Consider the following 25,349-nt stretch of genomic DNA (forward strand, 5'->3'; position numbering starts at 1 on the left):
GGGCTACTTTAGGTTTGATAAGATCAATGACAAAAGTGTGTGTGATGTAAAAACTAATGATGGTTCAGTTTGTGGTAAAAAATTTAAAGGCCAGTCTTGATGAACTTGCCTGGGACAACCTTACTGCAACACAGTGGAAGCATTTAGAATTCATTCAACAACTACTTCAGCCATTTGCTCACCACACTAACATCACTTCAGCCGAAAACAGCACAACCATTGCAATGGTTATTCCTGTCCTTAAAGAACTAAACCTGCACTTTGAAGAAATGTGCAAAACCAGTGGAGTAGCTGTAGTATGCAGGAGAATGCTTATCGATTTAAATCAAAGATTTATGTTTGCTACCAATCCTGATATGCCTAATTTTGATCCAGTTTATGTAGCAACCACTTTGGTAAACCCTGCATATCGTAAGATACTGAATGATAAACAGCTAGAAAAGGCAAAAGAGTTCATATTACAACTAATGCATATTAACAGACACGCTGAAGAAACGGAACAATCGTCACCAGGAAGTCAAGAAAATGACAATGAAGAAATTAATTTGCCAATTTCAAATGATGATCAAGATGGACAGCCCCCACCTGCAAAACGCTTTAAACATTTAGATCGACTCAGTAGACTGCTAGATGAAGAAGACGATGAACAGGACCATCAAGAGAACATATCAACCAGAATATCGCTGGAGGAGCAACAATTGAATCGGTACATAGAATGCAGAGTTAGTAAAGATGATAAAAAATCGATCCTTTTGAGTTTTGGCAGAAGAAAAAAATGAGTTTCCAGATCTGGCTTTAACTGCTTGCAAAATTCTCGCAACACCTGCATCATCAGCTCCTGTTGAGAGAATTTTTTTCTTCAGGGGGAGAGGTTACCAGAGGTAAAAGAAATCGTTTAACAAACCATAATCTAGATATTCTTGCGAAAGAACAAAATGTACATTCAAATATAATTTAAATTCTTGCTGTGCAATAGATGTGTGAAAGTGTGCAACTGGGTATATTAATAACCTCTGTATGGCAAGGGTTGAATTTGGCTTCACTGATTCAGATTCAGATTGTAATAAAATCTGAACATACTAGTAGTACACTAACTAAAACTAACTAAAATTGGGTACTGCAACTAATACTAACTAAAATTACAGAAGAGCTGGGTACTAGAACTAATACTAACTAAAACTATGGTTAGCTGAGAGTACTAGAACTAAAACCAACTAAAATTGCAGGTATTTAGGGGTACTAGAACTAAACTAACTAAAACTACAGCTAACTAATAGTACTAAAACTAGAATCAAACTAAAATGATTTAGCAGTACTAAAACAACACTAAGTACTACACAATCGTTAGCATTGAAGGTCCAAAACTTTAACAGAATCCCTGCAAATGGAAATTTTAGTGATTTTGTTTACTGCCTAGGTGAGAAAACTATTTGTTGTTTTTTTTATAGATTACTAATAGGCTATTATGTTCCAGCTGTATGCTTTGTACTACTATGATACTAGGCCCAGCAGTTAACTTGATAAAAACATGATTGATTTTTAATAGTAACAAATAGTTTTCTTGTCAGGGTGCAAAAAGGGGTGTTCCTGAGGACTTTTTACATGCCTCCCTTCTTAAAACACTTAGTGCACACTCCATATACTCTGTAAAAAAATTGGTGCTTTTATCAAAAAGTGAACGATTATGTCAATTTTAAGGGCTTATGTACTGCACTATGCAGGGAGATTTGTTTGTAGCTGAACTCTCTACATGTGATTTGTTTGCAGCTGAACTCTCTACATGATGGTTTCCTTGTATCCAAACTCTCTACAAGGTAATTTCTTCTAGCTGGTCTCTCTACAGGGTGATTTGTTTGTAGCTGAATTCTGTATATTGGTGATTTGTTTGCAGCTGAGCTCTTTACAGAATGGTTTCTTTGTAGCTGAACTCTCTACAAGGTAACTTTTTCAAGCTGATGTCTCTACAGGGTCACTAGTTTGTAGCTGAATTCTATACATGGTGGTTTCTTTGTAACTGAACTCTCTACAAGGTAACTCCTTCTAGCTGATCTCTCTACAGGGTGATTTGTTTGTAGCTGAATTCTGTACAGGTGATTTGTTTGCAGCTGAGCTTTTTACAGAATGGTTTCTTTGTAGCTGAACTCTCTACAAGGTAGCTTCTTCTAGCTGATGTCTCTACAAGGTCACTAGTTTGTAGCTGAGCTCTCTACATGGTGGTTTCTTTGTAACTGAACTCTCTACAGTCACCTTGAAGAGAATTCAAGAGATTAGCTAGAAACAAGTAGCCTGTATAGAGATCAGCTACAAACAAATCACCCTGTAGAGAGTTCAGTAACAAACAATTCACTCTGTAGATAGATCAGCTAGAAGAAGCTACCTTGTAGGGAGTTCAACTATACGGAAAGAGATAGTTCAGCTAGAAGAAGTCACCTTGTAGAGAGTTCAGCTACAAAGAAACCACCATGTAGAAAGTTCAGCTACAAACAAATCGCCCTGTAGAGAGATCAGCTAGAAGTTACCTTGTAGAGAGTTCAGCTACAAACAATTCACCCTGTACAGAGATTAGCTAGAAGAAATTACATTGTAGAGAGTTCGGCTACAAAAAAAACCATCATGTAGAGAGATAAACTGCAAACGAATCACCTGTAGAGAGTTCAGCTACAAACAAAACACCCTGCAGCTGTAGAGAGATCATGCAGCTAGAAGAAGTTATCTTGTAGAGAGTTCAGCTATAAACAATTCACCCTGTAGAGATCAGCTAGAAGAAATTACATTGTAGAGAGTTCAGCTACAAACAAATTACCATGTAGAAAGATCAGCTAGAAGAAGTCACCTTGTAGAGAGTTCAATTACAAAGAAACCACCATGTAGAGAGTTCAGCTACAAAGAAATTATCATGTAGAAAGTTCAACTACAAACAAGTGACCCTGTATAGACATCAGCTAGAAGAAGTCACCTTGTAGAGTGTTCAGTTAAAAAGAAACCATCATGTAGATAATTCTGTAATAAATATACGTATTATATATATAAGTTGTACATTTACTGATAAAGTCAGAAATATTTAAAGTATTGAACATCTGCTTCATCTTTTCTTCTTCCTGTGGTAAAGAAAAAAAATAGGTTTAATAAGCCCCAAAGCCGGTCATAGGCTGGCTTTAGGGTATACAAATATAAAAAGAAGTGAAATCTAATCCAAAACAGCCAAGCTGTAAAAAAAGAGTGTGGCCCTCAAAAAGGCTATATGGTGAAAAAGATGTGAAATCTAAGGTGGCGGCCAAGAAATGGCTGTGATGGTAGGTTAATGGTAAAAATTTTAATAATGACAATTCAGGTGTATTTTTTGCCAAGACCAAGCGGCACCAAAATTCACCTGAATCGTCGTGATTAATTTTTTTTTTACCATTAACCTACCATCACAGCCTTTTTGAGGGCTGCACTCTTTTTTTACAGCTTAGCTGTTTTGGATTAGATTTATACATTTTCTGTTGTATGATGGCTTCAAACTTACTTGTGTATATCTCATAAGTTGTCCCCTCCTTTACCCCATCAGCCCTTGAAATGTGCAGAGGTAATCATGAAATATATAGCTATTTTGTATCAGAAGTACATGCCTACAAATGTGAGCTATCAGCCTTATAGGTTCATTTGCAGTAACTATACTGACTAGCAACTATATACATACTTTGACGAACATCCGTGGATGCCATTCTGGAGGGTATGTGTCAAATTTTCAAGCTCTAAGACAGTATTCAGTAGTCGTCACTTAGCTACAGCTTATAAATGTGACTGTTCTAATAGAGTAATCAACTGCTCTGTTAGAGTATCTTGAACTTTTTAAAATAAACATTGACCAATGCAGGAGACCCATGCGTATGGCACCCCTAGACAATGAACACTTCCTCCTCTGTTTCCACCATCTATGATAGACTGAACAGCAACCAGGTGCAAGCATTATAGGTACTGGATAATGCATACACAACAGGGGCGTAGCCAGACTTCTGGTGATGCCAGGGCCTAGCTGCAAGCTGAAGACCAAAAGTGAAGTGGAATGTTCTAGGGGGAAGGCCTGGGTGCTTCCCCCTAGACCACATCTGAACCAAAATCATGCATACAAAAAATGTGCCCTTAGGCAGTAACATTAAAAGGTGCTGTTTGTGCATCTAACTAGCTGAAACCTACACACTGCTGTTTATGCAGCTTATAGAAACTATAAACCTATTGTAGCTAATACTAACTTAATCTTCACTTCCAGACCGTGACTGCCAACTTCAAAATTAATTTTCTAATACATGGGAACCCTCCACACTCGAGTCGTTTAGTTGGCAATACTTCCTTCAGGGCATACATTATTCTCTCGGTCGGTCCTCCTGTTGATGTCAGTAACTTTAGACTTGACTTGTACTCCAATGTATTCGAGACATCACGTGCCAGTAACATGTGACAAATACACAAACCGTTCATCAGATAAATATACATCAACTATTCACAGTTTGTGCTTACCTCACACATGTACAACACGACCACTCAAGTTTATTGCAGCTGCTGCCTTTTACTTTTAGTATGTCTGCCTCAACCACTCAACACTCCTTCGCCATTTCCATCATGCATCACATACGCTACTGATCATATGATGCAACAGATCTCGATGATTTGCATAGTTTAGCATTAATGCAATGCGACCCTCAAGAGTACTACAGAGGAGCGCTAGTGTGCAAGTAGCTACCGGAGAGCTCCAGGGCTGTAAGACTTGATGTGATTTTTAGTTTTGAAATATTCTGCTTCTGAAAGGGGGGTCAAGTTCATCCGGAACCTCCCCCCCTCTGGCTACGCCCTTGATCTCTCCACCAACTACACCTAACTACACACGTAGCTTGCTACATTGCTTCTCTGAATACTGAGACTGATATATCTCGATCTGACTGCTCTATTAGAGTATATCGAATTATTGATGCCCGGGCGGCCCGGGTTCTGGCATAGATTATACTCTATTCCCTACCCTACTATGGTTCTGGCTACGCCTCTGATACACAATACTAAATGATGGCCAAAATTAGACATACGTAGCCAAAACCCAGGGATCAGAAACAGTATTACCTGTTGGAATGATATCTTGCAGGTTTTTATGCACAAGACAAGACTATATTGCTAACCAACTACTATAAGCAGTCAAAAAAGTAGTGTAGTGTAGTTGTGTTAGCTTAGTTGTAGTACATAATAGTTAGTTGTAGAATAGTAGCTGTATTACTTTATCTGTGTTTTGACTATTGTATCTGCATACCCATAATACATTTTACCTAGTTTCATCCACTTTTGAAAGGTACATAATTTCAATCCAAAAATGGATGGAATGACACATTTCTCCTATGTAATGAGCAAAATGAGTAAACATTTTAGATTGTTCTATATAGTCATCCACTTTTGGGTGATGAAATAATCATCCAAATTTGGTAATCCACTTCTGGATGATAATTTAGCCATAAAATTTATCAACCAAATCTGAATTAGTTCTTCATTTTTAGAAAACAGTAAGCTATATGCATGCTATGTACCCATATAACTCCTTTTCCATTAATACTGTTTGCTTGCATTCAACTATGGACTCAAAGAACATGCCAGAACACTTTTGGAAATAATAGGTGGTAAAAAAGAAACAAGAATAATTTCAGAATAACATGACTTCCAAAAATCTTACAGTGTGGTAGTACTGTATAGAGGAGATTTGGGCTTTCTTGCCCAACCAAAACCAGTTTTCCTTCTTAACAGCTTGAAAGTATTGTTTACTATATTTAAGCCCAAAAATGCTCTGAGAGCTAGAGCAATCCCAAACCAACTTTCCAACAAGTTTCTATGGAATTTTTAAAATTTCCATTTAACTGAATTTTCTACTGATCAACCAGCTGACTAACTAACTGATGCCTTCAGCTAAACACAGCTCTACTATGATTAATGCTACGTGTCTGATTTCTTCACTGTTTGACATCACTTCAGCCCCTTTTGCAGCAGCTACAGTGCATGCATCATGGCCTTACCACTGTCCTCCCATTCTTTCTTCACTCTTAACCGTGTAGGTGTTGTATAGTTGCCGTACATATGTAGGGAAGAATGGCTCTGCCAACTACTGTGAGTGTACATAATACATCAAATCAGTGAATCATCCAAAAGTGAATGACTGGAACAATCCAAATTTGGATGACTATTTTATGGTAAAAGTATCACTCAAAAAGGAACAATCCAAATTTGGGTTGTGAATGACTAAATTTGGATAATTGCTTACTATATAATGCATCACTATTATACTGCATGTAGGAGAATTTGCATCATTTTGGTTAACATCTTCCAGAAGTGGGTCCACCATTTCCTTCCATTTTTGGAAGTGGAACATACCTAAAAAATGTTGCACACTTTAGCACAGTAAGAAAAATAAAGCACCCATTTTCTCTTTGAACGTTAACTTTAGATGGTATTATTATTATAATAATATCATTTAGTTCTAATAATCTTTTGGGTGACGTTTCTTCTTGTGGGGCATGTGATCAGTAGGAGATGATAGTTCACATTTAGTTAGTCAATGGAGCAAACCCAGAACTATCATTTCCTGCATATCACATACAACAGAGGAATGTGTAGTATGTGCACAAGTGTTACAGCTGTACTATTTCCTAACATGGCATAGCATTATCCCTTCTTGTTTACCTTGCCAGCATGATTGACTCAGGTCAAAGGCCTTACCCTTATGTACTTACGTATCAGATGTGTAGCATTGTTGCAAGATGAGATCTTCAGTTATATATATACTGGGACAGGGATACAGCTAGGGTGCTGCTGGGATTGAATGGAAGGACTTTTGGTAAAATAATAATGCAGAAATGCAGCTCTTGCTGCTTACTTCTGGGTTACACTTGTTATGGCATAATACTTTCCATCTAAGCTCCAAAGTAGCTGCTATATCCTTGTTCTAATGCTTGGAATTTTCCTTTCGTCACTGTACAGATGAACCTGAAGGGATACATGTGATTTATTTGTTTTCAACCATTAGTGTTATCTCATGATTATAAAATACAAATAATAAATGCATTAGAGCACATCATATGCTATTCATTATGCTTGCTTCACTTACACACTACACAAGCTAGACAATAACACTGTCATGATCAGCTCTTCAGTTCTCTAATGTAAAATTGTAAACACTTGCTAGCTAAGGTAATGGCAGCTCTCAAATGTCCAGCCACCCTCTGGGTTATTTTTCTGGATCAGCACCTGGGTCTTTGTTCTTTATAGTTTAGAAGAGTTTAATGCTGAAATTGTCCTATCAGAATATAGTTGACTGTTCTATTAGAGTATTGTGATTTTTAGCAGCTTTCAGTAGTTTTGCCTAACTTTTACCCCCTCTTGTTGATTCCTAGAAGAGAGTAACTCTTTCCTTATGGCTCTTTCCATATTTTAGTTGCCCATATGTGCTTAAGATGCAATTGCATCTGACTGTAGCTTCTACTAGCTCTCTAGCAAGCACATACAGTAGTGTGCAGTTACGCACAAGTGTAGAGTGCTACATGTATAATTAAGTATGAAATAACTCTCCGAAAACTTTAATATTGGATAACCCATAAAACTCCACCTAGATGTAAATGCACATCACTGTGTGTTTGCATGTTTGCATGTTATCCACAAGCTACCCAGAAATTGTTGAATTCAGACAATGATTAATCAGTTTAATCTTACAAGACAAGTATTTTGCTCAACTTAAGTACATTAGTTTGTACATAAAATAGTGTTGCATGTTGTGACTGCTGTCTTTGTAGCCTAAAACAGCAACTTGATCCTTGAGAATCGTGCATAGTTAATGTATATCTGTCAAATAAATATCCATTGCAGCCCATCTATGTGCAGTTACAAAAGTTGGTAGTGTTGTACTTATATCACTCATTCTTTAACTTATCCATCAAAGTCTTCTGATGCTTTAGTACTGATTCAACTTGACGTTCCATTTGTTTGATACGATAATGTATGTCTTTCACTTTACTGTCTTCTTGATTTTCCCTCATTTCTTCATGTTCTTCACCTTGAATGTGTGGTGCAAATTGAGCTACGATGAAGTTCCAAAGACTATATGCTCTGTCAGCGATGGAAGCTGATCCCTTAATCTTATAGGACATCGGAATTATTTTTCCTTTCAAACCCCTTGGGATGTTTGGATCCAGCTCAAGAAATAGCTGTATTTTCAATTTTGCTTGATGCAGCAATGCATCTTTTTGTATGTTACCAATACTACCAACTGAAATACCAATGAGCAAGTTGACTAGTGTTATAGTAAGTACCACTGTCAGTACCAGTGCAACGGTGTATGTGGTCTTTGCATATAGCAGTGTACCATTATCTTCTCTCTCTGTAAGTCTTCGAAAATTAAAGCCACGGAGTGCTGCAATAAAAGTGTTATAAATAGCCAGTACTGGATCCCTATATTCAGGTTCTTCTCCAATAAGAATGTAAATTATTAGTCCAAATCCAATAATGTAGTACAAGCCAACCAGTAGTGCTTTTGTAATTCTGAACAGTAAGTCGTAGAACATGATAGTGTACAAGCCGAACACATCAAAATAACGAGAGAAAAGATTAAGAGCCACCCAAGCACACAAAAGAGCAACTACAGCAGCCAGCCAACGATTTTCTGGATTGGTGAGGATAAAGATGGCAGTAGAAACTACAGTGCCAAGTTCAACAAATGTATGGAACCAGTGAACAACCTTCCTTTGTCGAATATAGGAGATAAGTTGCAAAGCTAAAATAATTATATATGCAAAGTTTACAAAAAGAGTGACACTCGCAATACCTACTTTTCCATCAAGACCACAAGCTTCAAGCCTAAACCCACCAGTGCATTTTATTTCATCCATATCTATATTACCATTTGTACAATTACCAGTCAAATAATCTTGACACCTGGGGGGATCAGAAACGGCTATTAATATGCTTAAAAGAATGGCAAGCACTGCTAGTAAACTAGCTCTAATTTGTATGTACAGTCTGCCATAATTTCTCCATTTTAGATTTAAGAAAGTCAGCAGTAGTGGATGGACAAGAAGACATTTCCGGTTGTGTTGCAGCATGGTTTTTATTACCTTCAATGGGTTAGCATCGTTTTTATCAGAGATTGTAAACAAAAGTTGTAGATAATGTAAAATGAACTGATACCAGTTACGATGGGGATGATAGGCCTTCATGCTATTTTCATCCAGGAGATATTTGAAATCATATTGCTTCCAATAGCAAGGATGTTGTGGATGGAGCTGTGCTGAAGTTATGCTGTGGTCCATCACGGCCTGGGCAACATCTGGAAGTATCTGAACAAGGTGAATCATTGGAGCTGGATGGTTTGGTGAGACTAAATCTAAACACTCTTGCCACCTACCATGGTTTACTGCCACAAGTGCCACGCTACTGTCCTTTTTAAAAAGTGCAATGTCAAGAAAGCTTGCTTGCTGTGCATTATGAGTTATTGGAACTCCATTATCAAGAAGAAGCTTCACAACTGTGGAGTGACCATTTGTTGCAGCTGAATGCAAAGCAGTGTTACCATTATTTGTGACTAAATCTTTTTGAAATGGATGCCGCTTTATTAACTTTGCTGCAACATTCAAATGACCCCTGAAACTAGCAAAGTGAAGAGGTGTATAACCATCTACAGTACTAACAATCATGCTACCTCGATCCAACAACATTGAAACTTGTCTTAGGTTTCCATGTTCAGCAGCATCATGGATTGGGATATGTGAAACCTTATCTGGCTTATTAATGAGGTATAAAGCATTTGGAACCTCAAGAATGAGAGCCAACAAATTTGCATTATTTGTAGTAGCTGCTAAGTGGATAATGGTTTTTCCTTTCTTGGTGGATGCAGTAATGTCAATACCTAGGTCTTGTCTGTTCAGGAATTCTTCTGTTGTGTCAAAATGACCCAAACTTACTGCCAGATGGAGTGGCGTATACCCTTCATCATCTGAATCAGAAATTATTGTAGATATATGTGGGTGGTTGAGGATTAATTTGATGGTATCGATTTTATGGTATTTGACTGCAACATGAAGTGCATTTCGACCCTTATTATTCTTGATACTTGGGTCAGCTTTAGTAATCAAAGACTCAATTACCTTAACGTCTCCTCCACTATTAATGGCTATGTGAAGTGGAGTGTTTCCATTACCGTCACCTTTGTTGACATCAGCTCCACTTTTGAGAAGAGCCTTAGCAGCCTCTGAGCGACCAAACATGGCTGCTTTGTGTAAAGCTGTCTGCTCATCGTCATCATCTGCATCAATGTCACAACCTTTACTTACCAAGAACTCAATGATCTCTGCTCTGTTTTCTTTAGCTGCATGATGAAGGAGAGTAAAACCACGCTGACTCTTGTTGCACAGTTTTGTATAGTCCTTTATCTGCTGCAATTCACTGAGTTTTCCTTGGGCTGCTAGCTCTTCCAATGTAGGTTGTGTTACTTTTTTTAAACGTACTTGTAACTTCATTACAATGTGACCCCTCTTCTATTGCAAGAGCATCAGTAGACTTGCTGATTTCATCCATGGTACACTCAGCACTAACATGTTAAAAGTATTGGTCTTATTTGGCATTGATGACAATAATATTATGCACTATTATAGTACTAGTTATACACTGTATACAGTAGAACTGTGGACAATTTGGGACCCAGAAATTTTGTTTCACATTTGCTGCAATATAGAGTTTTCCTCTTTCTTCAGAGGTAAACATGTATGGAGCAACACCTTTTTGGAATTAAAAAAAACTCTGTCAGTGTCTTTATTGAGGAGGTTTTTCTACTGTGTCCTTAATTCAGGGAAGGTCCATGGCCACTGTATACTACACAAAGTATCCTCTATGTAAAATACTAACCTGTTGATACATCTGATGCTGACATGTACAACTGGTGAAATACAACTTAAACTAAATGGCTACAGGATGCCTTACATTTTATTAGGGTGAAGCAGTATAAATGTCTTACAGTCACACAACGGCAAACAAATTTGTTTTGGTTTTTATAATTACATTTTCCTGGAATACCCTTCCTATAATACAGGAAAACATCACACTCATAAGGTTTCTGTAAATTCCCTTACATTAGTTTGCAATTCTATGACTTGCACCTATGTATAATAGACAATAGAGTCAGTGTGCAATCACGAGATCTAGTTTGTAAGTACTAGATTAAAGGTATACGTAGCTGGATATGCTACACTGAACTGCGGTGTGCTAGAGATAGCTATGCCATCAGAAGTCTGCAATTAAAAGTCAGGAAATTCAATGTGAGATTTTAATTAGCTGTAATGACTAAATATTATGTACATGTGTTTGGCTACACATTAATTCAGTTTTGCACATACTTAGTATGTACATAATCAGTTTTGCTGGTATGATATTTCAGACCCATGTGTGTGATCATTGTTTTTTCTCAGTATTAACAAAGCCCTTGGAGGTGTATCACATTAATATACAGTTACAGTGAAATGAGTAAGTACATAAGTAAGTAAGTAAACATGACTTAATATCTCTATGTCGTCTCACATAAATCAGGATAGGGTAGAGAATTCCATTCAGGGATCATCTTGGGGAAAATGAAATTGAGATATATTCCTGTTTTGGCTTGACAGTGAGAGAATTTTAGCTCTTAGTGCTTGGAAAAGATGGTGATGGCAGGTAGTAGTGAGGAAAAATTAATCTACCATTCTTCCGTTGATCTTGTAGAGTTGGCCAATTTAACTATGTAATAATGTGCTGATACAATCATGTTTGTCTCTTCACCATGGGTTAACCCTGTGTGCCCATAAATCAGGGATACACTCAGCCCATACCTGTTCATTAACATAATAAGTATAATAACAGTAACACACACTGGTTAATGCCATTTTATTTATTAGACTATCCTACTAAGGACCTGCAAAGAAGTCCACTGAAAGCTTGTATAGCAGGGAGTTGACACTAAAACTCTAGATCTGTTGGACCAGGTGTTGTCTTCAGCTGGTGAGATTCCCATGCAATGATGACACCTGGGGGAGTCTGAGGTCTACTGCAACCACATAAATATCCTGTTAGCAATTAATCAGTGTATATAGCTGTCACGCAGTTATGAATGCTGTTTATGTGTGTTTGCCATATTTGTACATAACTTTTAAGTGGTACGTGACCTAGTGGTGACTAAACAACATACATTACTGAATCCACGGCCGATTTCCAAATGCTTTAGAGTACATATGCCTATCACAGCCAGTAGTTCCAAAAAGAAGGTTGGCCTTAGTGGACTGCTGATGTAAGATTGTAAAATTCAAATGATAGGAATAAATACCAAATAAGAAGCAATGGTTTACAATGAGACAACTTTGATTCTTTATTGAGATGTGGTATATACTTGGAAATCTTATATATCGAGATGTACCGAGATATATACAACAGTAAGAGAGTACATGGTTCCCTAAAGAAGATTTTTATATCCAGGGCACAACTGCAAAACAGCTTTAGTTGATGCTGTCTCTCTGTTTAAATAACAAAAAAAGGCTTCTATTGATGATTTGCACTGCATTGTGGTGTATAACAAGGATTGAAGAAACAGATAGGACTGCACTGTCAAACAGTAATTACTCCTACGAGTATCTGGTTATGCTTATTATAACATTATGGCTTCTGCTTTTAATATACAAGATCAGAGCTGCTGAACTTTTGATGATGAATAGCATGAAGGGAATGTTCTCCTGAGGTACTAAACAGCATTAACAAACAGCAGTAAACAAACACAGAGTGGCTCACAAGAAATAAAGAACTATGTAATTGGCATGACATGTAGCTATATTCAAAGCACTTGGTGAATATTATTGATGATCATGAAATTCCGCATTCTTTAAACCATGAATGTGATAAGTGAGTAAACCATAAGATGCCATTACTAATTTATTTATTTATTTATTAAGGCTTTACAGCACAAGTGCTGAAAGTCTGTAGTACACCTGGTCAAGTTTAAAAGTGTTATACCAGTACCATATACGTATATAGCCTAAATATTTCGATGGGCAAATTTTCGAGGTTGAACAATGTTGGTAAATTTTTTTTTGTGGAATTGCAAACACTCCCAAAATGTATTACACTATGTGTATGAAGGTCTAAATATTTCAAGGATAATCCCCAAAGCTGCGAAATCAGTGAACTAGTGCAATTAATATAAAATGAAGTAGTTGGTTCTAGTGATGAAAGTTAGGCTATACAGCATAAAGTATGTTTGAAAGGGTGCAGAAAGGAGAAAAATCCATGACTGGACTTGGGCAGTCATAACATAACAATTTTGCGAATTTGGTGAATGCTCTATTATAGAGTCAGTGAATACAGTCATTATGGATTTTGGTACTATACAGAGCATTTCAAGACTACTTTTAAGCAGAAACACTTAGTACAGTGCTATATACATCATAGGGACTAATAAACTTCCCTTAATAATGAATCACATTATAGAAGTCAAACGTGTCAGACGTGTCGCCAGTAGCGGTGTGAATATAGTTTACAATTGTAGGGATTTCATTAGCTAGATAAACAGCCATCTAACCACTCAATACGTCAAAGCAAAAAAAGTGATTGTAAGTGTATAACTGTTACTGCTATGAGCACAATTATTTTGAGTTACTCTAATAAAACAGTCACCCATTTTTAGATTTATTTTTGTTACAGCGCACAGCAATCCTTCAAAGAATAATTGTAGGCTTTGACGTTTAGAGTATTATTAGCAGTACCATATGGGCTAATGAATTCATTGCAACTATGAATCTTGTTTAAGATAATAGTGGCGACATAGTCCAGACTAAATGACACCTATAACCATATGAATGTAATTTACACTTGTATGAATTTCATTAGTTAGATAAGCTACTGGTTGATCAATAAAGCTGTCTGCATGCAACAATTAGCTCTCAGTACAACTATTTATGATTTATGACAAAGCAATTTTAAAACTCTCTAATAGAGCAGTCTTTCGTTTTTAAGTATTAAATAGTTGGTAATGGTCTTGAACCTGCATGCAGCTATCCGATTTACGCTTGTGCTAAACTGGAATAGATGTGCAAATAAGTAACGCACAGTACTTTTGATTCACTAACTTTATATATAATGTCCTCTTCTGTGTGGCTTTACAGAACAGTATGACATCTGAAGTGTCAAAGCAACTTACACTACGTACATAACTATCAAGTATACCATCACAATCCAAATTCATTGCTAAATGAAATGTATACATAATCATTTATAAACTGTTGTAACATCTGGAATTGCTGCAAATACTCAGATATCTGCTGAGAATTTAATAAAATTTGTACACATAAGATCACACGATGTACCCATTATTCATAATATATTTGTCATCAAGGAGTGAAACCATCAAGGACACTATGTAAGCTATGGAGTCTGATTTGTGGAATTCATTCCTTTGCTGTTGCTTGCAATTGGGAGTTGTAATGGTTGTGACGAAGTAGAAGAATTCAAAGGATTTGTGTTAGAATACTGTTAACTTTAATATTTACTTATTGTCAAAACCATTATGCTTGCACGTTACAACACTGTAAAATTATGCATACATTACATATTTTTGTATGGCCACTAGTATGCGGATACCTCAAGAGAATGATTCATTATACTGGTTGTAGGTTTGTCATCTTCTTGACTGTCAGTCATTTGTTGTAAATGGTCAATGTGCCTTTTCCAAGTTTGACCTCCATCCAGACACTTGAACTAAATGTGATAGAGGACCAGTTCACTGTATGATAGTTGCAGGAACCCATTTGTCACCATTTTGAACCATCACACGTCCCAAAAACAGTTATCTTTTGTAAGCATGGCTGTCATGCATGCTGTAATTTCTGTTGTGCTTATTTCAAAGCAACATTTCTGTTAATAACTATGATGTAAAAGGTCAATCCTGGCTCTCTCTTAAGAAACAGTGTACATGGAGCAACATTAATATTGTGAAATGATGTGTAATTCATTGTAAGTCAATATCTCGTCACCGGTTGTAATGATTGTGACCCCAAGGAGAAGGATTCAAGCTAGGGATTTGCATTAGAACGCTGTTAACTCATCATCGCATGCGCATTACAAAACCATAAAACTATGCATAAATTACAGCAGTCTTCAAATTTATTGGTTTCCGCTGGTCACTTGCATTATTTGAACTAAGTATGTCTGTCACAGGGGCGGTGGAGCAGATCAAAACTCGGAGTGAGGGGGCCAGGCCAGCTGTGAGTTGAAGACCCAAAAAAAAAAAAAAAAGGTCACAGCCTACTGACAATAGCTGTTCTCCACCAATTACATCTCCTTATTTATAACTACACATACGTAGCTAAGGAATTTGCTACACTGCTTCTCTGAATACTGTGACTGCTCTATTAAAGTATCCAAATCCTGACTGTTCTATTAGAGTATCTCGATCTTTTCTTGCAAACAGTGTCCCAAAAAGTGAGGGGGCCATGGCCCCCTGCCCCCCCCCGTCTCCACCGCCTATGGTCTGTCACATTATTGCACTAAAACATAAACCAAAAAGCCACCCTCACAACACTTTTATATATTATGATAGCTTCATTGGTGATCCAAGATGTTTTTAAAAATAAGTAGCGAAATTTTCTACTTTAAGAATTTATGAGTTTGACTTTTCACTGTTAGATATTGCTTCACCCTGATGTATGCCTTTGGTAAAACATTATTAATTTTATTAAGGCTTTACAGTACAAGTGCTGAAGGCCTGTAGGATACCTGGTCCTACAGCCTGTAAAGTATACCGTGGTTGGTACAACACATGCATCATGGACATATCTTTGTGCCCCAGTCCTTTCTCTTACAGTGTAAAGGTTTCAATTTGTGGGTAGTGATACTATGTTAAATGTGTCAGTGGTTTTGTGCATTGATTATGATGCATGAATAAAAACAGAAAATCGTGTGCTATTTTCCCACCACGTCTTCAACAGTGCTTTTCTCCATTATATATGAAAGGCTGTAGCTAATAGGCAGACATCATGCTCACAAGTAAAATAATAGTGTACAGGCATGCACTTTGCCATACGTACAATTATACATTCTTCCTTTGGAGTGTATGTGTTCTTTCCTTTTGGTAATAAATTTGTAGGTAGCTGTCAGGAACTGTGTAGTAGCATACCATAAAATTGCCTAATTTTTATGCAAAAAAAATTTATGATAAAAATTTTCGTGCAAAAATATTTTCATGATTTACATAAATGACTGCTCTATTAGATTATCTTGATATAAAAATTGTATAATTTTTGCATGCATTATTTTGCAATGAACAAAGTGAATTATAGTACAAAAATTGTCAGTGTATAGTCTACAAGCAGTATAGCTAGCTGCTTAATCACTTCAATTCCTCTATTCCTAGCTGTTTACACTATAGCTGCTTTAATAAAAATTTATAACGTCATGGCCTGAACCCCCCTCCCCCCTTAACGTCATTATGACGTTAAGCGTACCAAAATCAGTTTGGAGATACCCCCTAAAGGTGTGCAAAAATGTCGGAAAAAAAGTTTCGAACCAGAGACCTCCATACCTAACACCTGCATCCTTAACCACTGAACCACGGCTACCTTGGCTGATCACCTCACTTAATTTCTTCTTTATACTTTAGAAATGAAATTTCTAGTTGAAATCTGCTTAGCTATAATCAAACGTTTGTAATTTCATAGATCTGCCAATAGAAGTACTAGATTGTTCTAGAACATTCTATGTATGTTCTATTGAATTAAATCATGCAATGATATAAATCTGTCCACTTCAATAATCATCATTGTATCTATATAGAAAAGAAGAAATGTGAGTAAAAACAAACCTCAAAGTCAGCCATAGGCTGGTTTTGGGGCCTTATAAAGTACAAAAAGAAGTGAAATCCACACATAAACAGCCAAGCTGTGAAAAAATGGTGTGGCCTTAAAAGCTTGGGTGAAAAAAAGTTGTGAAATCAAAGGTGGTGGCCAAGAAATGGCTGCAATGATGTTAATGTTAAAAAACTTTAATAATGGCTATGTGCATTGTTAAAATTTATTAGCATTAACATCATTGCAGCCATTTCTTGGCTGCCAACTTTGATTTCACAACTTTTTTTCACCCAAGCTCTTTAAAGCCGCACCATTTTTTCACAGCTTTGCTGTTTTTGTGTGGATAACAATTATGACATCCTTAAACCTCGCCTTAAACAGCAGGGATCCTACAGACCTTCAGCACTTGTGCTGTAAAGCCTCAATGAATAAAAAAATCTAATTAGTTTTGAACAAAATACAAAAATGTAATCCAACGTACTTATGTGTGGAGGTTTAAGTGAGTCAACATGTCTTGTCTGGCTGAAATAGCACATGCTCTATTGCATTCTCTAAGATTTTTGCTCTCTAATTAAGACAAACTGCATCTTAATACCAACCAAAGTTGAGTTATGCAATTTTGCCTTTATTTCTGACAGAAATTGGTATCAATAGTACTTAAGAATACATGTGGCTTTGTGGAAATTTGCATATAATGACATATTTTGAAAATGGAAAGCATGGTACATTAAGAATCTTTATGCCATAGGAAAACTTCTCTTAACAAACTCACTGGAATAAACATTTCAAATTTGGATTCCGTTGCACCATATATTCAGTTTGAAAAAGGAATGCAGTGTATGATGCTAGTTTTCTACTGTGAAAATAAATCCCAACTGTTTTTGGAAATCTGTAAACTTCATATCATGTCTTTGATTAGGTTTCCATCCTACTCAAGATATTAATGATCATTTTACAAATGCTCTTATAGAGACTAGTCTATTATTAAAGTTTCTATTCTACATGGTAGCATAAATTTGTCCTATCTACATTTCTGTATCCCCCATTAAATGTCATTGTGTTCATTCAGTACTAGCTTCTTGTACTACTTTATTCTTACTTGTACTATAAAAATTAATAGCAAGTGTTCCTGTAGTCAATATATCCTCTAATAGAGCGTTCACCTCAAAGAACTCAATGACAGCTTAATTTGAGCTGCTAACTATTCTGTTGTACCTTTCTATGACATGTATTTTCACAAGCTACGATTGGACACTAGGACGTTATGCGCTTTTAAATAGGCTTGAGCCAATTATGCTATGAAAATTGCCTATTATGCTTTTGAGCAGTGCTCAAAAATCCAGCCTATTATGCTCAAGATTATGCTCAAGAGCTGACTGTTTTGTCAGAGTATATCTGCATTTCCTGACTGCTGTATTAGAGTATGTGACTGCATGCTCTATTAGAGTATCTCAATCTTATTACCATAAAGTGTGAATAATCAGTCAAGAAATAGTAAAAATAATAACACTGCAAGGTTTTTGATATGAAATGCAGCAATAATAATGTGTAGTGTGTTCATGTTGTATTTTTGGCACGCGCATTGCTCATTTTAATTAAAATTCTTGAAAATCATCCTGTTGTGCTTGATACCTTATGCTCGAAATTATGCCCTGCAGCATAATTGGCGCAAGCCTACTTTTAAAGTTAACCTATTACACTACTATACTACAGTGCTCATGCAAAATTCAACCTATTATACTTATATAATTTTTTGCCTCAGTCTACTAATAAATTAGTGGGTTTCAGTTGGTTTGTTGAAGTCACATTCTTTTGGCAGGCTATATTATTATGTTCCATGGCTGCTCTATTAGAGTCACTAATTAGACTATTTAGTGGAGTAGCCTCACATAAGCAAATGGTGGACTATACATCTTATTCCATGACATGAATTTTTCATAACAGTAGGCAAAATCATGCAAGCATATTTTGCTTGATGCTTCAAGTACCTACTATACTCAAAAGCAACAGAGAGGGTGTTCAGCTTCTCTTGGCAAAGCATCCATGTCGGATACAAGGAGAGTGGATTTCTATGATATACAAAGCCATGTGTATACTGAAGATTCAGGTGTTTAAGAGGATACTGCTGCTTAGAAACACTATTAGCTAGCAATGCGACTTTCACTGAATTTACATTTTATACTCACAAGTGTGCCAAAACGTTGTTTTTGAAGACCTGCTCACAATGAGACTTTCATCAACTGCAACTTTTTGTGAGCCTATGTATATAGAGGTTGAGTACATGACCAAACATAACTGCTTTGCTTCATCATATCTATAGCACACAAAGTGTAAAATCTTTTATGAAATAGATTATAATAGGATTTCAACAGTAGTTTTATAGTCATGGATGTGGGAATTTGTGGCTGACACACATTTAAACATTGAAATAAGGGTGCTGTATGATAACTGACCCACCAGAATGGCTGGTAACCCTGACTCATTAAAATCGACTACTTTGCCATGAGAGAAGTAAAGTATTTGACTGAATTATTGAAGTTGAGTGCTCCATTAGTAGATACAGCAATGACTGTTTTAGTATTGATAGATAGCAGAACTGATATCTAGACACCCGCCAATTGGGTACCTCAAATGTTAACCGTAATGCTGGTGTAACAGGCAAACTAATTATGCCATGCTATATAGCTGTAGCTAGGCACCAGCCAATATTGCCGGCAGCACTCAGAAGATAGTGCTGCACTAGAAGCTGAATCACAGACTCACATTCACAGTTGTGAAACTGGGATTTCATCCTGGCCAGCTCTCATTTGAGTTGCAGGCTTTATCAGATACCCTACCAACCCCATTAAATTTACATCGCTGGCATTTACAAACTGGAGCGACTTGTTCCTCCTTGTGAAACTGCTCACTTTGCTCACTGTGTAGGAATCTTTTTTACTAAATTCAACAGTATGGGAATACAGTATTTCCTACAAAATTCTGCAAAAATTCTCAATAAAACTCTACACATGTAGGAACCATGTTCCTTAGTTACACAAGTGTAAACTTCCTTCCTGCACTTTACCCCTAAATTATGATTTCTTATTTAATTTGGAATATGTTGTGGAGAGTTCAGCTACAAACAATTCACCCTGTAAAGAGTTCAGCTACAAACAAGTCATCCTATAGACAAGCAAGTCAAACTGAAGTCATGCTGTATACAACACCTTGCAGAGTATTCAGCTACATTAGAAGTCACCTTGTAGAGAGTTCAAGTCAAAGTATAAGAGAGTTCATGGATAATTTCAGTATAAAAAAATTCCATGAACAAAATTAATTCAGCTATTGACTCTTTCTCCTTTCTGCAGTAAAAAATAAAGACAAGTAAAAAAAGACTTTAGAGTATATATACAAGTGAAAAGAAGTGATATCTAAACAAAACAACCAAGGGGTCCGGTGTGGCCCTTCCAAACACCAGGGTGAAAAAAGATGTGAAATCTAAAGTGCTAGCTAAGAAATGGCTGTGATAGTAGGTTAAAGGTAGAAAAGCAGATACAATAAATTCACACCTCTAGGAAGAGATGTCTATGAAAATGATGTTATTAAAAAGAGCATTAATATCTAGTAATCAGGAAATCTAATTTTAATCAAAACACAAATTTTGAAGTTTAGAGATTTCCACAAACAGTTGAAATTGATTCATACAGCTAGCATCATGATGTATTCCTATTTCAAACTGAATGCATTTCCGCACACAACCTACAGTATGTTTGAATGATGGCCACATGTAATATTACAACATGTAAACTTAGTGCAACCATGGAATTTGTTAAGTACATTAGCTAGCTTCTACACAGTGTCATGTGTTCAGATTTAGGGTATTTTATTAAAGCTTTATTTTTTAAATACACAATAACCTCTTGAGGATAAAGTACACATATAATTTATGCATAGTTAATACAGCACATGCCATTACAAATCAGTAAAGCTACGTTTAAATATAATGCTTGTTACTTCTATTACTCATTCTTAAACTTATCCATCAAAGCCTTCTGATGCTTTAGTACTGATTCAACTTGACGCTCCATTTGTTTGATACGATAGTGTATATCCTTCACTTTATTGTCTTCTTGATTTTCCCTCATTTCTTCATGCTCTTCACCTTGAATGTGTGGTGCAAATTGAGCTACGATGAAATTCCAAAGACTATATGCTCTGTCAGTGATTGAAGCTGATCCCTTAATTTTATAAGACGTTGGAATTATTTTCCCTTTCAGTTGCCTTGGAATATTTGGATCCAGCTCAAGAAATAGCTGTATTTTCAATTTTGCTTGATGCAGCAATGCATCTTTCTGTATGTTACCAATACTACCAACTGAAATACCAATGAGTAAGTTGACTAGTGTTATAGTAAGTACCACCGTTAGTACCAGTGCAACAGTGTATGTGGACTTTTCATATAGCAGTGTACCATCATCTTCTCTCTGTGTAAGTCTTTGAAAATTAAAGCCACGGAGTGCTGCAATAAAAGTGTTATAAATAGCCAGTACTGGATCCCTATATTCAGGTTCTTCTCCAATAAGAATGTAAATTATTAGTCCAAATCCAATAATGTAGTACAAGCCAACCAGTAGTGCTTTTGTAATTCTGAACAGTAAGTCATAGAACATGATAGTGTACAAGCCAAACACATCAAAATAACGAGAAAAAAGATTAAGAGCCACCCAAGCACACAAAAGAGCAACTACAGCAGCCAGCCAACGATCTTCTGGATTGGTGAGGATAAAGATGGCAGTAGAAACTACAGTGCCAAGTTCAACAAATGTATGGAACCAGTGAACAACCTTCCTTTGTCGAATATAGGAGATAAGTTGCAAAACTAAAATAATTATATATGCAAAGTTTACAAAAAGAGTGACACTCGCAATACCTACTTTTCCATCAAGACCGCAAGCTTCAAGCCTAAACCCACCAGTGCATTTTATTTCATCCATATCTATATTACCATTTGTACAATTACCAGTCAAATAATCTTGACACCTGGGGGGATCAGAAACGGCTATTAATATGCTTAAAAGAATGGCAAGCACTGCTAGTAAACTAGCTCTAATTTGTATATACAGTCTGCCATAATTTCTCCATTTTAGATTTAAGAAAGTCAGCAGTAGTGGATGGACAAGAAGACATTTCCGGTTGTGTTGTAGCATGGTTTTGATTACCTTCAATGGGTTAGCATCGTTTTTATCGGAGATTGTAAACAAAAGTTGTAGATAATGTAATATAAACTGATACCAGTTACGATGGGGATGATAGGCCTTCATGCTATTTTCATCCAGGAGATATTTGAAATCATATTGCTTCCAATAGCAAGGATGTTGTGGATGGAGCTGTGCAGAAGTTATGCTGCGGTCCATCACGGCCTGGGCAACATCTGGCAGTGTCTCAACAAGGTGAATCATTGGAGCTGGATGGTTTGGTGAGACTAAATCTAAACACTCTTGCCACCTACCATGGTTTACTGCCACAAGTGCCACGCTACTGTCCTTTTTAAAAAGTGCCATGTCAAGAAAGCTTACTTGCTGTGCATTATGAGTTATTGGAACTCCATTGTCAAGAAGAAGCTTCACAACTGTGGAGTGACCATTTGTTGCAGCTGAATGCAAAGCAGTGTTACCATTATTTGTGACTAAATCTTTTTGAAATGGATGCCGCTTTATTAACTTTGCTGCAACATTCAAATGACCTCTGAAACTAGCAAAGTGAAGAGGTGTATAACCATCTACAGTACTAACAATCATGCTACCTCGATCCAACAACATTGAAACTTGCTTTAGGCTTCCATGTTCAGCAGCATCATGGAGTGGGATATGTGAAATCTTATCTGGCTTATTAATGAGGTATAAAGCATTTGGAACATCAAGAATGAGAGCCAACAAATTTGCATCATTTGTAGTAGCTGCTAGGTGAATAATAGTTTTTCCTTTCTTAGTGGATGTAGTAATGTCAATACCTAGGTCTTGTCTGTTCAGTAATTCTTCTGTTGTGTCAAAGTGACCCAAACTTACTGCCAGATGGAGTGGTGTATAACCTTCATCATCAGGATCAGAAATAATCATAGATATGTGTGGATGGTTGAGGATCAATTTGATGGTATCGATTTTATGGTATTTGACTGCAACATGAAGTGCATTTTGACCCTTATTATTCTTGATACTTGGGTCAGCTTTTGTAATCAACGTCTCGATTACCTTAACATCGCCTCCACTAATAATGGCTATGTGAAGTGGAGTGTTTCCATTGCCATCACTTCTGTTGACATCACCTCCATTTTCAAGAAGAGCCTTAATAGCCTCTGCATGACCAAACATGACTGCTTTGTGTAAAGCTGTCTGCTCATCATCATCATCTGCATCAATGTCACATCCTTTACTTACCAAGAACTCAATGATCTCTGTTCTGTTTTCTTTAGCTGCATGATGAAGGAGAGTAAAACCATGCTTACTTCTCCTGTGCAGTTTTGCATAGTCCTGTATCTGTTGCAATTCACTTAGTTTTCCTTGGGCTGCTAGTTCTTCCACTGTAGGTTGCGTTACTCTTCTATTAAATGGCCTTGTTACTTCTGGTAGAGGATTATGAGGTGATCCCTCTTCTATTGCAAGAGCATCAGTAGACCTGCTGATTTCTTCCATGGTACCCTGCAGTAACAAGTATTGATCTAACACAGTATTAATTGCTGCTAATATACATTACAATATATAGCTGCTGCTGTCACATGGACTTATACACAAAGTTCCACAATGTATACTACTGACCTGTTTATGCTAGCTTCAGGCACTGTTACTTATTCAACAATCGTGAAAAACAAACTGTACTAAGCAGTTAAGAAAATGTCTTGGATTTTATTGTGGTGAAGCAGTATAATGGTCTATGCCATGTTGTGGACCAAATGTGCTTCTTTCCTGTGATACAGGAAACATTTATAGATATTCATGTAAAATCCCTTACATTAGATTGCATTCAAATGGCTTGTATCTGTCTGTGACAATGTTGTATAGGGACTCTTTTGCAACCATTCATATATGCAACAACATACCATTGTGAGGTCTATTATTTGAAAACACATAATATGTGTTTTCAAATAATAGACCTCACAATGGTATGTTGTTGCATATATGAATGGTTGCAAAAGAGTCCCTATACAACATTGTCACAGACAGATACAAGCCATTTGAATGCAATCTAATGTAAGGGATTTTACATGAATATCTATAAATGTTTCCTGTATCACAGGAAAGAAGCACATTTGGTCCACAACATGGCATAGACCATTATACTGCTTCACCACAATTATGTATAGTAGTAAACAGTAGAATACAACTCTCTGGAATGCTACATATAACAACAAAATCAAAACGCTGTTGATTGTGTGAAGAAGTATAGTCTTTATTTTTGTAGTGGCCAGACTAGCAATCTGCCATAAGTTCGATTGACGTGTGCCAATTTGCAAGATATACCTGGACACATGGTATGGACTAGCAGCAGTTAAAGCAAGCCACAATACTAGTTATACACCACAATACTGCAAAGAAGTAGACAAGAACAACTATTGTTTACTTTTATTAGATAATATAAATGCCATTCTTTGATTTAGACTCTATTGCTAAATGAGAGGTATGGCATTGACACCATGCATTTGTCAGTTGTCAAATTCAAGAAAAATTAAGGCATGATTTTTTATTACATTGCTGTGAAGTTTGGTGCTTAATATAATTCAACGTACTTATTAGATTGATTAACTCACTCAAAGATTACACTAAAAGCTCAGTATGGCGTAGTACTGTACTACATTTATTACAGGTGTATTAAATCTTGCAAATTGGCATGTGTGGTATGTATGCATCCATGTAACACATTAATGATAAAGCCCCACTGTGTCTAATGTACAATCAGCCATACATGATCTATAATCTTGGCATTGTAGTCTTATACTGTGGTCTGCTGTAGCTTACCATGCACATGCAATGCAACATTCCCCGTGAATTTCTATATGTGAACATCACGAAAAATTATGTGTATAGGATAAAAACAGAAGCCCTAACGGTATTAAGAATAAACCAACTTGTGTAACTCAATATAGTTATAATCAAATCGCCTTTTCCTCATTTTAGACAGCTTCTCAAAAGTCAAGTTTGGCCATTTCCTTAATTCTCATTCGTTATGAAGCAAGTCAACAACAGAAATTTTACTTTATAATTTGACAATTTGCACAGGCATAAACATCAACATATCTCGTGAAAAAGAATCAAATACCATTTGTGACCCGATTTGTAAAACAGTACCTTTTTCACACACAAAGTTTGGTCTTTTTTTTGGATTGTGAAACTTCTTAACTTTTGTATCTCTGATTTTAATTGATTAAAATTTCCATGAATAAAGCTACGGATTTTGGTCACATTATTTTCATATAAAGAGGATCAAGTCACTACTGGGTCTGGGATTTTTTCTGCATTCTTC

General features: G+C 36.5%; 2 protein-coding genes and 1 long non-coding RNA gene across 4 annotated transcripts; 1 reads left to right on the forward strand and 2 right to left on the reverse strand.

Moving 5' to 3' along the window:
• Positions 1-7,680: 7,680 nt before the first annotated feature.
• On the reverse strand, positions 7,681-11,041 carry LOC136264366 (transient receptor potential cation channel subfamily A member 1-like). The gene is made up of 2 exons (XM_066059097.1): positions 10,903-11,041; positions 7,681-10,588 (listed from the first exon to the last, which is right to left on the reverse strand). The coding sequence occupies exon 2, from the start codon at positions 10,515-10,517 to the stop codon at positions 7,917-7,919; it is 2,601 nt and encodes an 866-aa protein (XP_065915169.1). The 5' UTR covers positions 10,518-10,588; positions 10,903-11,041; the 3' UTR covers positions 7,681-7,916.
• Positions 11,042-11,044: 3 nt separating this feature from the next.
• Positions 11,045-14,662, forward strand: LOC136264377 (uncharacterized). Of its 2 annotated transcripts, XR_010705091.1 has the most exons (3): positions 11,130-11,312; positions 11,463-11,517; positions 11,581-14,662. It is a non-coding gene; the product is annotated as an uncharacterized lncRNA (long non-coding RNA). The 2 variants fall into 2 exon arrangements; XR_010705090.1 differs by having other exon boundaries at positions 11,045-11,312; positions 11,463-14,662.
• Positions 14,663-20,701: 6,039 nt separating this feature from the next.
• LOC136264364 (transient receptor potential cation channel subfamily A member 1-like) lies at positions 20,702-23,752 on the reverse strand. Its single transcript, XM_066059094.1, has 2 exons — positions 23,648-23,752; positions 20,702-23,530 (listed from the first exon to the last, which is right to left on the reverse strand). Exon 2 carries the CDS (start codon positions 23,522-23,524, stop codon positions 20,855-20,857), a length of 2,670 nt encoding a protein of 889 aa, XP_065915166.1. The 5' UTR covers positions 23,525-23,530; positions 23,648-23,752; the 3' UTR covers positions 20,702-20,854.
• Between the last annotated feature and the right edge of the window lie 1,597 nt (positions 23,753-25,349).

This window comes from Dysidea avara, chromosome 8 (genome assembly GCF_963678975.1).
Source record: "Dysidea avara chromosome 8, odDysAvar1.4, whole genome shotgun sequence".
In the NCBI taxonomy this organism is placed as follows: domain Eukaryota; kingdom Metazoa; phylum Porifera; class Demospongiae; order Dictyoceratida; family Dysideidae; genus Dysidea; species Dysidea avara.

What these genes read in the sequence shown, in the direction of transcription:
- LOC136264366 (XM_066059097.1), bottom strand. Translation starts at nt 10,517, where the DNA reads ATGAAGTTACAAGTACGTTTAAAAAAAGTAACACAACCTACATTGGAA.
- LOC136264364 (XM_066059094.1), bottom strand. Translation starts at nt 23,524, where the DNA reads ATGGAAGAAATCAGCAGGTCTACTGATGCTCTTGCAATAGAAGAGGGA.